General features: G+C 57.3%; 1 protein-coding gene across 7 annotated transcripts in view; it reads right to left on the bottom strand.

Annotated features, from left to right (window-relative positions):
- RXRG (retinoid X receptor gamma) overlaps positions 1–13,589 on the bottom strand; it is a 136,392-nt gene that overhangs the window by 9,658 nt on the left and 113,145 nt on the right. For 5 of the 7 annotated variants that reach the window (XM_070395819.1, XM_070395820.1, XM_070395822.1 and 2 more), the window contains exons 2-4: positions 8,303–8,550; positions 1,334–1,478; positions 442–621 (exon numbers count right to left, since the gene is read on the bottom strand). In XM_070395819.1, the coding sequence (XP_070251920.1) occupies positions 442–621; positions 1,334–1,478; positions 8,303–8,521 (544 nt within the window). In that variant the 5' untranslated portion in view covers positions 8,522–8,550. Of the gene's footprint in view, positions 1–441; positions 622–1,333; positions 1,479–6,598; positions 6,682–8,302; positions 8,551–13,589 lie in introns of those variants that run through there. The other 2 variants (XM_070395825.1, XM_070395824.1) reach the window with 2 other exon arrangements.

The following is a 13,589-nucleotide window of genomic DNA, read 5'->3' as shown; positions in this document are numbered from 1 at the left end:
GTGAGCCGGGCGGGGAGGAGCCCAGGGCGAGCCCTGCTCAGGAGATGGAGGGCCTGCCCTCCGCTCGTTACTGTCCGGGGCCTGGGTCACGGTCCCCCTCACCCGGCTCACACCAGCCCATCTCCCCAGCTGGCGAACGGCTGATAAGATGCTTCTCCATCCGACACGCTGAGGCTCCCGGAGCTCAGTCCTCCTGGTAGCGTTCTCTCTCAGCAGCTCTCAGACCCTCTCCCTTCCTCGTTGGGTGTCAGGGCCGCCCCTCCTCACGGGCAGATCTACGGGCTGAGGCGCCACCGGGACTGCCCGGACACCCACACCCGCTTCAGCAGACAGACATCTGACTGCGGTCATTGCAGCCACCCCTCCACCTTCTTCCCAGGGGCCCTGCGTGTGTCACTTGACCCCACGTGTTTCTGGGCCTGCGCCCTGGGGGAGGCCTACCTTCCCGCTTCATGCCCATGACCAGGCACTTCTGGTAGCGGCAGTACTGGCAGCGGTTGCGCTGGCGCTTGTCGATGAGGCAGTCCTTGTTGTCCCGGCAGGTGTACAGCAGGTCCTTGCGGATCGTGCGCTTGAAGAAGCCTTTGCAGCCCTCACAGCTGTACACGCCGTAGTGCTTGCCTGCGGGGAGAACAGCCGCGTGTGTGCCTGCTCCTTTCACCCCTTCTCCTCCCCCTCCTACCTCCCCCCGCCCACCCCAGAAACTGGAGTATCCCACGGCAGGAAGCAAAGATGACCCTTGGAGAAGCCCGAGCTCCTGTCCCAGCCCCACACTGAGCGCCTATCCCAGCCCCACACTGAGCCCGAGCGCCTGTCCCGATGCTCCTCCCAGCCGTGCTTCGGGGCCACCAATCCCGGGAGTGATATTAGAAAGGTCCTGAGCTTAGGTTTGTTTGCATTTACTGTATCAGGCAACTCAGTATTTAGTTACAACACATTCTGCCTCCATGAGGCCCTCCGTGTCCTTAGTAAAGCATTTCTTCTCCTTGCAGGAGGCGCTCAGCTTCACTGACTTTTCCCCAGAGTGAGGCCCAAAGACATAGGGACCCGCCTCTCAAAAGTGTCATCCTCTCTCTACACTGAGCCGCCTCTGACATGAGTTTCCCACGCCCCTGCCAATGGGAGAAATAAACCGGTGCCCGGTCTTCCTAGCTCACTGTGTGCGGCCTGGAGCTGTGGCCTGAGGCCGATGGGAGGCGGCTGTGCTGGACCCGGAACAGTCCCCCTCCCCACCTGCCCCACATTCCAGTTCCCGTGCCCAGCGCCAGGCTAGTTTGTGCCGGGAGAGCCCGCACCCCCCGCCCCCCAGGCGTCGACCCCCAAGCTCACGTACCTGAGGACCTGTCCCCGCAGATGGCGCAGATGTGTTTGACCAGAGGCCCGGGGCTGGTGGACGGGTAGTTCATGGTCCCGAGCCCGGGGAGCCCGGCCAAGGGCTTGACGTCCTCGGAAAGGCTGACCCCGTTGACCACATTGAGCTGCAGGAGAGAAAGTGCAATGACTGACGAGCCCTCAGGGAGCTCGGGGCTGTTGGAGAGCGGGCTCCGGGCAGAGCGCAGGGAAGGCCTGTGTGCCAGGCGGGTTGGGAGAAGAACGGGCAGAAGCGCGCATCGTTTCTCACTCTCCAGTGAGCACAGATTCCGTGGAGCCAGCGTCATCGGCTTCCTCCCCTGGCGCCCGCCCTGGGCTGGCCCGTGCGGAGAGCTGGCCCATGTGAGCGTCTGAACACGGCCCTGGCACGCACCCCCTCGCCCCCGTCACTGCCCCCATGGCCACGGCTGAGGGCTCAGTGCTCTTCCCAGAGGACAAGTCAGCAGAGCCCTCCAGCCGCACTCGGTGCCGTGGGCACAGCTCACCTTCTGGGCAGCGAAGGGAGAGACAGCGTCTACAAAACCTGTCTCTGTTCCTTGTTCCCACACAGGCAAGCCTGGCAGGAGGCAGGACAGGCCCCCTGAGACAGCACACGCGACACAGGGGACGGGCAGGGTGTTGGAGTGGCTGTGGGGGTGATGGGGGGCATTGGAGTGGCTGTGGGGGTGAGGGGGGGCGTTGGGGTGGCTGTGGGGGTGAGGGGGGTGTTGGGGTGGCTGTGGGGGTGAGGGGGGTGTTGGGGTGGCTGTGGGGGTGAGGGGGGTGTTGGGATGGCTGTGGGGGTGAGGGGGGTGTTGGGGTGGCTGTGGGGGTGAGGGGGGTGTTGGGGTGGCTGTGGGGGTGAGGGGGGTGTTGGGGTGGCTGTGGGGGTGAGGGGGGTGTTGGGATGGCTGTGGGGGTGAGGGGGGTGTTGGGGTGGCTGTGGGGGTGAGGGGGGTGTTGGGGTGGCTGTGGGGGTGAGGGGGGTGTTGGGGTGGCTGTGGGGGTGAGGGGGGTGTTGGGATGGCTGTGGAGGTGAGGGGGGTGTTGGGATGGCTGTGGGGGTGAGGGGGGTGTTGGGGTGAATGTGGAGGTGAGGGGGGTGTTGGGATGGCTGTGGGGGTGAGGGGGGTGTTGGGGTGGCTGTGGGGGTGAGGGGGGTGTTGGGGTGGCTGTGGGGGTGAGGGGGGTGTTGGGATGGCTGTGGAGGTGAGGGGGGTGTTGGGATGGCTGTGGGGGTGAGGGGGGTGTTGGGATGGCTGTGGGGGTGAGGGGGGTGTTGGGGTGGCTGTGGAGGTGAGGGGGGTATTGGAGTGGCTGCGGGGTGAGGGGGCAGAGTGTTGGAGTGGCCATGGAGGCAGCTGGTGACCCCTTGCGGTGGAGGGGTCCCTGACCTCTGTGTGGTCCATGTGACCTGTGAGGCATACGTCTAACCCAGTGACTGCGATTCTCTCACCAACCAAAGGAGGTTTTCTTCCCGAGTCGAGGCCTCGGGGGCAGAAGGAATGACAGATGAACATAAACTCAGAGCCTGAGAGAAGTGCCTTCCCTTCCCCCGCTTGCACGTCACTCAGCCCCTGGTCACCGAGCAGGAGGTGGCAGAGGAGCAGTGAGGAGGCGGAACGACAGCCGCTGCCCTTGCTCTGGACCGAAGTTGCCGGGAAGTTTTTTAATTGATGTACATGAGCCCTGGCTGACGCTCCGCTGGTTCGAGCATCGTGGATCCGCAAGTGCAGGCTCGATCTCCGGTCAGCACACATGCAAGAGTCAGCAATGAATGCAGCAGTGAGTGCAAATACAAATTGCTGTTTCTCTCTCTCTCTCTCTCTCTCTCTCTCTCTCTCTCTCTCTCCTCCCCGCCCCCCGCCCCCCCCCTCCTTCTCTTCCTCTCTTTATACAGGCGTCTCCACCGTATGCCCAGTTTGGTTTGCTGTAACACAGCAAGCCCTGCATGTACCCTGGGAGCCTGGACCCCCCAGAGTTTGGAGCCAGTGGGTCCGCGGCCCTCGGCACGGCCTTGTGCTAAGTTGACCGGGTAAAGGGGTGCGGTCAGGACTGAGCATAGCCACGCAGCGGGGATGGTGTCCCTGCGGAGCCTCGAGCCCCAATGCCTCCTCGCTGCCCGTGTGACCTGCAGGACTCAAAGAAGGCCCTGGTCATCTTTGACTCGGTTCCCTGGTCTGTACACTGAGCACGGGAACACCTCCCAGAGCTGCGGGCGGGCCGGTGGGATAACGGTGTGAAGTGCCGACCTTGGTGCCCGCACACACTGTCATTCCGGGGAAACCGGGTCAATTCAGACAAGAACTCCGAGTGTTTGTCAGGAGCCCGCATTCCACAACGTGCCAGGAACCGGGCCGTGCAGTGAGGCCACACGCGCCCAGGGGCAGAGGATTCCCTTTCTTACCTGGGGGATGTCCGGAAACTATCTGAGGTTGTCAGAATACTGGGTCGCTATCATTTCTGGACATGTGACCTACTTCGGTGCGCACTGATTTTTAAGAAACGGGAGGCTTCCTATCAGTGTGAATCCTGGGCAACATCTTGTGCCTCGAGAAACGGACAGGAGCACTTAGGTCCACCCTTGAAATGGGAGCATTTTAGGTCAGATGACCCCAAAAAAGAGCCCTCTAGCTGACCAGGACCCTGTCCCCTAGTCCTCAGATGAGCAAAAAGGTCAAGGGCATGAGGAGGCCCCGCCACCTGGGCTCAGGAGCCCGTCACCTGCCTTCCCTCCCGCCCGGCCCCCCAGGCCAGGTGCACCCCTGTGACCTGCAGGGATCACGAAGCAGCACTTACTGGTGTTGCTGCCACCAATGCCACCGTCTCTGGGAAGCTTGCTCAACGCTAATTAAGTATTTAATCTTCACAACAACCCTATGGGGTCTTCCTACTTTCAGATGAGGAAATTGAGCCTTAACATGTTTTATTCATTTATTCTTTCAGAAATCCTGTGGGGGCACAAGAAGAAAGACACACAGGCACTGCCTCAAGGACCTAGCCATCAATGAGATGAAAAGTCAGGGTAGTTTAAGAAGAAAGATCACGAGCAATTGAGATCAGGGAAGACTTCCTGGAGGAGGCGGCATCTGAGCTGGGACTGGACAACCTTCACCAATGGGCAGGGTTAGGATGGGCCAGTGATGAGCAGAAGGCTGTGAGCACCGAGGCCTGTAAGGAAGCCCCAGTGTGTGTCCGGTGGATGGATGGGGATGCAGGGGGGCGGCTATGACAGAGCCCAGGTTTGACTGCCTGGCTCAGGGGGGCGGATTGAGGTTGGGAGGCCATGAGGAGCCACTGGAGGTTCTGAGCAGAGGAACAATGTCCTTCACCTCGGGCAGCAACACGGGGAAAAGCCTGGGAGACACACCATCTGTCGCACCTGCCCAGGTGCCTTCCAGACCCAGCAGGTGGAAGGAACAGCCCCTGGACTCTGGGACCCCCTGGCCCTGGCAGCTGCCTGCCCGCCTCCCTGGCAGGAGCCCCTCTCCTCCCCCTCCTGAGTCTGGTGGTGGGGAAGGGGTGGCTGGGACCGGGGGTGGCTGCTCCCTTCTCTGACAGCCTGATCTGCTTGGGATTTGTTTGTCCTGAGCAGGGGAGATGAGATCGAAGGCCGCCGCCTCCTTGCATTGGGAGCAGCCCTGCTGAAGGGAGCACCGGGGGTAGGGGGGTGGCTCCAGGCTCTGGCTGCTCCCTGAGCGGGATAGAAAGGCCCTGGATCGCCGAGGAGCACAGGGGCCCACATTTCTGAGCTGCTTTCAGCCCAAATGACCCCACTGAAGGCAGGTGTGTGGCCGGCGGCTGCAGGAAGCTCTCCCTTCCTAGTGGCGCCCAGTTCACCTGGTGAGGGTCATGGCCATGAAAACCAAGGCCCTCCCTGGGGAGAGAGGAGCCCTGCGGCCAGACCCACTGCTTCCTCACCGTGCTCTGCTGCACGACGGTGCCAGGTCACGTCCCAGAGACTCCGGCTCCCGTCACACACAGGCCAGAGGGGCTCAGACTCGGAGGGTGTGGGTGGCAGGTGAGCGGGAGGGAGGTAGACTGAGAAGGGGTCACACCCTGGCTGGGGTTCAGCCAGACCTGTTTTTATTTGACATGAATATTAGGCTTTCAAGCAGGATTTCACTAAAAAAGGTGTTATGGCCTAAATTTCCTTTCATCATGAGGCAAGAGGGTCTTTAAGATTTGCTCTTGCTCCAACGCCTGCATTTGTTACAAGGATGCAAACATCCGCAAGGGGAGGGAGCACCAATCCCCACCTGGGCAGGAACAGGTGCAGACGGGACCCAGTCAGGCGGCAGGGCCAGGAGGGGTCAGAGGGAGCGTGCCGAGTCCGGCCAGCACACATCACACTTACAATGTGCAGCACGCACACTCACACTCACACTATTCTCTCACATAAACACTCACACACACTCACACAGTGACACACACTCACATACATCTTCACACACACGTTCACACATACACACTCACACACACTCACACACTCACACTCTCATGTACACATTCACACACTCACATAATCTAATACACACACAGATACTCACACAAACTCACACACTCACATACACACACACTCAAACACACACGCACTGATACACACTCACACATGCACACTTACACTCTCACACACTCTCACACACTCACACACACTCACACTCACACTCACACTAACGTCCGGGAAAATGTGGCCTAGACCATTTTGTCTGGAAGCTGCATACACACCTGCCCAATTCACACTTGGTGTTTTTAGAAATTGCTCGTTCCCTTAGCTACTTCTCACCAGGGCAGGGCACGGCCTTAGACATTTCCGAATCTCCAGAGCCAAGTTCAGCGAGCACTTGCTGAAATGAACTTCTCTAGACCCTTCCAGCAACAGAGGACACCTGAGTCAGTGAGCACCGGGTGCAGAATACAACGCTTAGGAATCATAGTAATAACTCTGGTTGCCATGAGCATTGTAAGCACCTAAGCAGTGATTTTTCAAATCCTCATCTCCTTGGATGCTCATAAAATCACTGCCGGGTAATCAGGACATGTGTTACCCGACAATAGAGGACAAGTGGTGAGACCATGGGTGGCACAGCCCCTGTCCCATAAACCAGTCCAGTTCCCTTCCCTGCTCCAGACTGAAGACCCAACAAGAGCAAGGAGCAGCTCAAACCCCGAGTAGCAGAGCCCGGGGCAGGGGCCTGCCTGCTGCCCCACAGGCTGCTCCCTGGCCCCTCGCCCCAACCGCACTTACCCCGACCCGTCAGGGCAGGCGCATGCTCCCAGGCAAGGCCCACTCTCAGCCCCTCAGCCAGGATGCTCGGGGACGGCTGCCCGATGGTTCAGAGTCGCCTACACCGAGGGCACTTGCTGTCCCGTGTCCTCTAACTAACTGGGCCAAGTGTCGTGCCGTGGGTTCCGGAGCCCCAGCCCGCATGCTGGTGCCTGGGCCGCAGGCTCCGCAGCGCCTGGCAAGCTGCACGGAGCTCCCAGAGCCAAGCGTGGCCTTGGCTTCTGCACGCAGCCCAGTTGGCCAGGAGCAGGCCTTCAGCTGACCTTGCAACCCCAATCCCTCTGTACAGACATTCAGTCCAAGAGCAGCAGCGCACGCGCACTCGGCCATGACGCAGGCCTGGGGGCCAACTTTGGCTCCGTGGCCCGGAGTGTGGTGACTACAGCAGCGTCCGGGGACGGTGCTCGCCCCTCCCCACCCCCAGCCTGCCTCCGTCCATCACCTCGCCTGTCCATTTCTTTATGGCGATCAGGCTGCTGGCCGAGGCTACGTCCTGCGCTGGCTGCGGCCGCCATGGCAGGGAAGACCTTGGCCGCGTGATTCAGAGCGCACCCCCGGGACCCCGACGGACCGAGGAGCTGCACACGGAGGACCTCGCAAACAGGCTTGGGGAGGAGTGCGCTCCCCTTGCAAAGTTTCGCTTTGTCCCAGAACCTCCACATACTTTTCTGTCTCTAACCTATTTCCCTGGAATCATTGACATGAAAGAAAATAAATCAACAAACCTCGCAAAGGTCTCCCATTCTGAAGGGGGTGTCACCAGCTCTGTGGGGAGAGCGTGGCATCGATACAGCCCAACCCACCGCCGTCCAGTCCCCGCTCCTCTGAGCCTCCCACGCCCTCCTGGACCCCCTGACTGGAGGCCACAGGGCCTTTTCTATCGTCCTTTTGATTCCACGCCACACCACTGGCAGCACGTACAACACTGCCTTGCCTGTATGATGTGCACGGCCCCCCGAGACCCTCAGGGGCACTGATGCACTCCTAGGTCTTCACATCCTTCACCCTGTTTCTTTGTGGAATCTCCCCCTGAAACAGCACAGCCCGCCTCCCGAGGCAGCCATGGGAGCTTCAGTGGGTCTTAGTGAAGCTGCTGTGAGCAGAGACCTCCCTGTGCTCCTGGTTTTGTCTGGACGTTGCCACTCCTGTGAGATGCCACAGGAGAGGTGCCCCATGTAGCTGCTGTGCCTTTAGCGGGGGACCCAAGGGGCAGACATGGACCCAGCCTCAGCCTAGCCTGTCTCACCCGCCACCTGAGCGGAACCATCTGAGCTGACACAGAAACCTGAGAGTGAGAAAAAAATGTGTGTGATTTTCCAAACACGACACATTGGGGATTGGTTGTTATGCAGCATCGTTACACAAGAGCCGACCACTACAAGCTGCCTTCTCAGTGTGACATTGCTGGAAGGAAGTGAAAGACATCGGGCCACCCTTTGGGGGCCTCAGAACAGCAAGGCGGGGTCCACCACACACACACACACAGCCCCTCTCCTGAGAAGCATGAGCCAGACTCCCAGGCCATGCGGTGTCCTCCACCCTCTGGGGCTGCCCTGCCTGAGGACACACTTCACGGAGGCCCTTCCGCCAGCACACAGTAGGCACCTGCTTGGTGCTGGCTCTGCTCCAGGAGCACCTGTGGGAGATGGTGGGGAGCTCTCTTACCTGAGAGCTGGGCGGGGCGACCAGGTTGATTCCTGGAGGGGCTGCCAGCGCTCCTGAGGGCGGGCCCATGGCAGACGTGATGACGCGATACGGAGAACCCAGTGCATTGAGGGGCGTCCCCACCGCACTCAGAGTCCGTGGAGCACTCACAGGGGTGTCCGTGTAGCTGGGGTGGCTGTCCATGGGCTTCCCTGTGGACAAGGCTGCCGATGGGCTCATGGACGTGGAGCCGGAGTGGCCGGGGGAGCCTGTGGGAGGAGAGCACAGGTGAGGAGGCGGGGAGCACGCAGTGCCGTGGGGCAGCCCCCGGGTTTGTTTCCTGCGCCTTCCCTTCCTCCAGCCACACCTGACGCCTGTGGACCAACGTGCTCGCAGCCACACCAGCTGGTAGAACACCGGCCAGTGAAGAGCAGAGGGAGAGGCAGCTGTACTGACGTTTCTCTGTCCCCACCTGCATTCCACCTTCAACTGCGTCAGATCAGCCAGGGCCACAGGGCACGGCCCACAAGTCCCCAGGTCTGGGCAGCTGTGGCCGGGGCGGCCAGCCAGGGAAGATGAGTCCATACCCACCCGGGGGCGGTGGAGAGAGCACTCCCTGCCTCAGTCGTGGCGCTGTGAGAACATGTCGGGAGACCTTCACGCCCTCGCTCTGGTAGTGACGAACTTCCATTAAGGTGCCAGGTGCTGGGGATTCAGAGCCCAAAAGAACACAATCCTTCCCCACCCCGCCTCCGGCAACCACCAGCCTGCTCTCTCTCTCTGAGTGCAGTTTTTGTTTTGTTTTGTTTTGCAGTAGATTCCACAGATGCTAGTAAGTGAGATCATGTGGTATCTGTCTTTCTCTGACTTATTTCACTTAGTACGATACCCTCAAGGTCCATTCATGTTGTCACAAATGGCAGGATCCCCCCCCCCCCATTTTATGGTCTAGTAATAGTTCACTGTGTGTCTGTACCACATCATTATCCATCCGTCCGCCAATGGACACCCAGGCTGCTGGGAGTGACGCCGCAGTGTGCACGGTGCAGGCGTCTTCTCGAGTTAGCATTTCCCTGCGGAACTCTTTAAACAGCTCGCTTAGTCAAGGCCTCGCTGTGGAGAGAATGGGCCCTCCCACACCTGAGAAAGTCCTGAGCCTCTAGTCCAGGGGTGGGCAAACTTTTTGACTCGAGGGCCACAATGGGTTCTTAAACTGGACCGGAGGGCCGGAACAAAAGCATGGATGGAGTGTTTGTGTGAACTAATATAAATTCAAAGTAAACATCATTACATAAAAGGGTACGGTCTTTTTTTTTTTTTTAGTTTTATTCATTTCAAACTGGCCGGATCCGGCCCTCGGGCCGCAGTTTGCCCACGGCTGCTCTAGTCCAAGCATGTCAAACTCAAAGGCTAGCATGGGCCAAATAAGCAAAAAAACCAAAGCTTCCGTTTTCATAGAAACATAGGCTTATTTCGATAGAGACATGCTGAATACAGAGGGCTGAAATAAATGCGTCATCGTTAACATAAAATAATAGAACATTTTAATAAAAATTAATACTTTTTCTTGAACATTAACTTACCAGACACTGAATACCTGCACAAATAAACGTAACGCAAATAAACCTACTTTTCTTGTTCTCCGAAAGCGAAATATTTCCTGTTGCTCACACCAAACAAGTCAGTCCGAGACTAATGACGTGGCCATCAGCTGCTAAAATATTCGCTGCTGGTATTAGTGGAGAGAAATGGTGCGCCTGCGCGTAAGGCACGTAAGGGAAATGAATGCAACACGATTATAGTAATCAGTCACTAGCTGTGGAGAGCGGCTACAGTGTTTGGACAGGTTCAAGCCTCGGACTAATGAGAGGGCACAGTCCCCTCGTGGCAAAGCCACGTGCAAATCCTAGATTGTCAGGCAAAGCCCTCCCAGCACAATTACAGCCAAAGGCTATAGTTGTAAGCTTGACCTTATGGTCCGAACCTGTGGTCCCAGGTGGCTAAGGGAGGTAGGCTGTGGGAGGTGCAGCAAGTGCTGCCAGAACAAAGCTTGATAGAGTTCAGGTGCATGTAATTGAGTAGATTCGAAACCCTCGAGAACATTGTAAACATCTTGACAAGGCCCTTACTTCGCCCCATGGAATCTGGCTATAAAATAAAGACTCAGCTTGCAGGCTGTGGTGCTGTCTCTCCATCTGAGAGCAGCGTCCCACCCAGCCCCAGCTTTATGCTCTTGTCTGTCTTTTCTAATCCTTCACTGGCCCCCTCCCTCAGGTTCACCCATGGCGGTGCTGAGGACAGCACATTAGCGAATGTTGTAGTTCGTTATTCATAATTATATATAACAGGATATTGTAAAAATTAAGTTACAAAAATTTTATTAAAATGTTTTTTACATACCGTTATATTGGCTGGGCCGCAAAAATATTTGTTGTGGGCCACATGCGGCCCATGGGCCACGAGTTTGACATGCTTGCTGTAGTCATTCTATCTGGAAAGTTTTGGTCTGTTAGGGACAATGGTCTCATAATCAGGTGAATCCCAGCCACCATGTTCCATGTCCCACAGCTGAAGAGGACCCCCAGGCTGTGGGTGCTCAGAGGGGCACGGGCCTTCAAACGAACAGGTCAGACACATACTCTGTGGCCTGAACAGCATCTGGCAGTCTCCACACGTAACGCATTTATCCCGTGAGGGTCATTTCAGCCTTCCCTGGTTAAGAAAACAGGCCTGTCTCACCCCCACACCGCTCCCAGTTCCAGGGCGACCTGCCCCCCTTTGCTGCCAAGTGAGTTCTTAGTCACCCTTCAAAGTCTAATGCAAGAATCACCTCCCCCGGAAAATCCCCTGGTTTGATGTTCTTTTTCTGTTGTCTAGGAACAGTCTATTTCTGTCTCTTCCATTAAATTGAGGAGGGAGGAGTGTCCAATTCTGTTTGCCCACCTCCAGCACAGCGCCAGGCACTGCCTGGGTGGCAAGTGGCAGAGCCCAGATTCAAACTGTCAGCCTGAAGCCCAGCTCTCCTGCCTGGGCTGCCAAGGACTCAGAGGAGGTCTGAAGCACCCTCACAGCGCCCGGCACAAGCTGACCAATTCGGAAGTGATCTGGAGCTGAAAGTCCATCCGGACGGGGCGGAGGGGGGCGCGGAGGGCAGCGTGTAGGAGCCCAACATCCTCCCACATGGCGATGACTGGAAGAACCGTTTTAGACTCTTCTGGGGCCCTGGGAGGCTGACATTGAAAGAGGCCAGTGGCCAGCTGACCGGCCCTGAGGCAACACCTACCTTGATGGGTGAGAGCCATGAACTCTGCTGTCCCGTCCCCCACAGCCACAGCTCTCCATGCACACGAGGGGCCTGCAGCCCCCTCTCCTCTGTGCCCCTGGACCTGAGATGGCGCCAGTCCCCTCCGCATCCCGGGGACGCCCGTGGGTGACACCAGACCCAGAGCTCAGGATGGACAGATGAGTGCCCGCTGCTTACCAACCTGAGTCCCCAGGTGCAGAGCCTGCACCACCAGTGGGAGGGGACGCTATGGGAGGCCTGCGCTGGGGTGAAGGCAGGCTTGTAAAAGCTTTAATTGTTTCATATTTATTTTTAGCATTTCCCTGTTTATATCAAGTGACTGGGCTTCCATTTTCACACTGAAGTATCTTCCAAAAAATAGCTATTTAAGTTAAAAAACAAAACAGTAAATTGACCTTGTATGTTACACTCAACATACAAGGACACTCAATATGTAGAATATCATGAAATTAGTCTGCAAAGGCATGACATTTAAGAAACATTGACAGCACAACTATATATATACTAGAGGCCTGGTGCACGAAGTTCTTGCATGGGTGGTGGGGGGGAGGGTGTCCCTCAGCCCAGCCTGCACCCTCTCACAATCTGGGAGATGGGGTCTAAGCTGGCAGTCAGACATCCCTCTGGCAGCCCAGAAGCCCAAGGGGTCCTTAGCGCTGCTGCCACCCTGCTGCGCTGGCCAGCCATGAGCCAGCTTCTGGCTGAGCAGCTCTCCCCCTGTGGAAGCGCACTGACCACCAGGGGGCAGCTCCTGTGTTGAGGATCTGCCCCCTGGTGGTCAGTGCACATCATAGTGATTGGTCATTCCCGGTCATTCTGCTGTTATGGTCAATTTGCATATTGCCCTTTTACTATGTAGGATAATAATAAACTGTCATGACTACTCGTGGGTAGTGGAGAATGAAATGATGAGTTCGGTTAGTTTTGCAGCAGCTTTAAAAACGTGGCTTTATTTCTGCGGAATCTGTGGCCCATTCATCACCACATTTTTTAAAACTAAAATTCAAAAGGACAAGGACATCTTACACAAATGCATGTGGTTATTTGTTCCTCGGGGACCCAGTCGCTCTTAGAAGCGAATAGCTTTGCTTTTAGAAAAGGTAGAAAGCAGTGACTTTGATGACAAACGTGTCTCAGTGGACACTCCCTCCATTGCCAGGAACGGACACAAGCGCTTACCTGTCCGTAACATGTTCACCAGCCTCTCACGCTCATCCCTTCTCGTCGCAGCCACACGAGAACCACAGCCAGTACCTGGAGCACCGTGTTGGCCAGGAACCTGGTTTCTTGCCCAAACCCGAAGTTAAAGTTTACTCTGTGCCTCTCTCTGGCCCTGCAGCTGGTCTGTGAGGCTCTGTGTCCCCTCAGCCCTGGCCCCGCATCCTCTGCATCCTGCATCTGCACCACACAGCCCTGCCCTCACCCAGCGATGCTTTCTACAAAACAAGCCTGTCTGCGGGAAAGAGCTGGTGTGCTCTCAAGAGTTCTGCTTCCCTTTGACCCTCCTCCTACCCCCCCACCCGGCCTCCTTCTCCCTCCCAGCAAGGACCCTGCCAGCCAGTTTCATGAGCATGAGGCCAGTCCTGGCATCTACAAGAAGCAAGTGTGGGTGGCAGTCCCGAATGGTCTGGGGCTGGACCCAGAGCCCAGTCATCTGCTGGACCTTGTCAGACCTGCAGGCTCCCAAGTGTCATGGGAACCAGAGCCGCTGGGACCCTGTGAGCACATGGGTCCTCCAGGGCACTCGGCCTCCGGCCCCGTGTGGCAGCTGTAGTGACTCACTACACCATCAGGGCTGTGGGGCAGGGCTGTGTGGCCTGAACGCCATCCTAGGTTATGTGCCTAAAGCCGTGGTTTTATTTTATTATTTCTTCAAGGTTCTTCACATACATATAACTTAAGAGATATCAAGTAGGCGTAACATGTTCTCAAAAAATTAGGGTTGGCACGCAGAAGAATTTTGAGTCAGAGATTTTGCTGGTTTTGACAGGCACTCACAAAAAG

This window comes from Myotis yumanensis, unplaced genomic scaffold, assembly GCF_028538775.1.
Source record: "Myotis yumanensis isolate MYYU_CA2020_CCGP unplaced genomic scaffold, mMyoYum1.0.hap1 SCAF_17, whole genome shotgun sequence".
NCBI classification, from domain to species: Eukaryota; Metazoa; Chordata; class Mammalia; order Chiroptera; family Vespertilionidae; genus Myotis; species Myotis yumanensis.
This window is presented reverse-complemented; position numbering and strand designations above follow the sequence as displayed.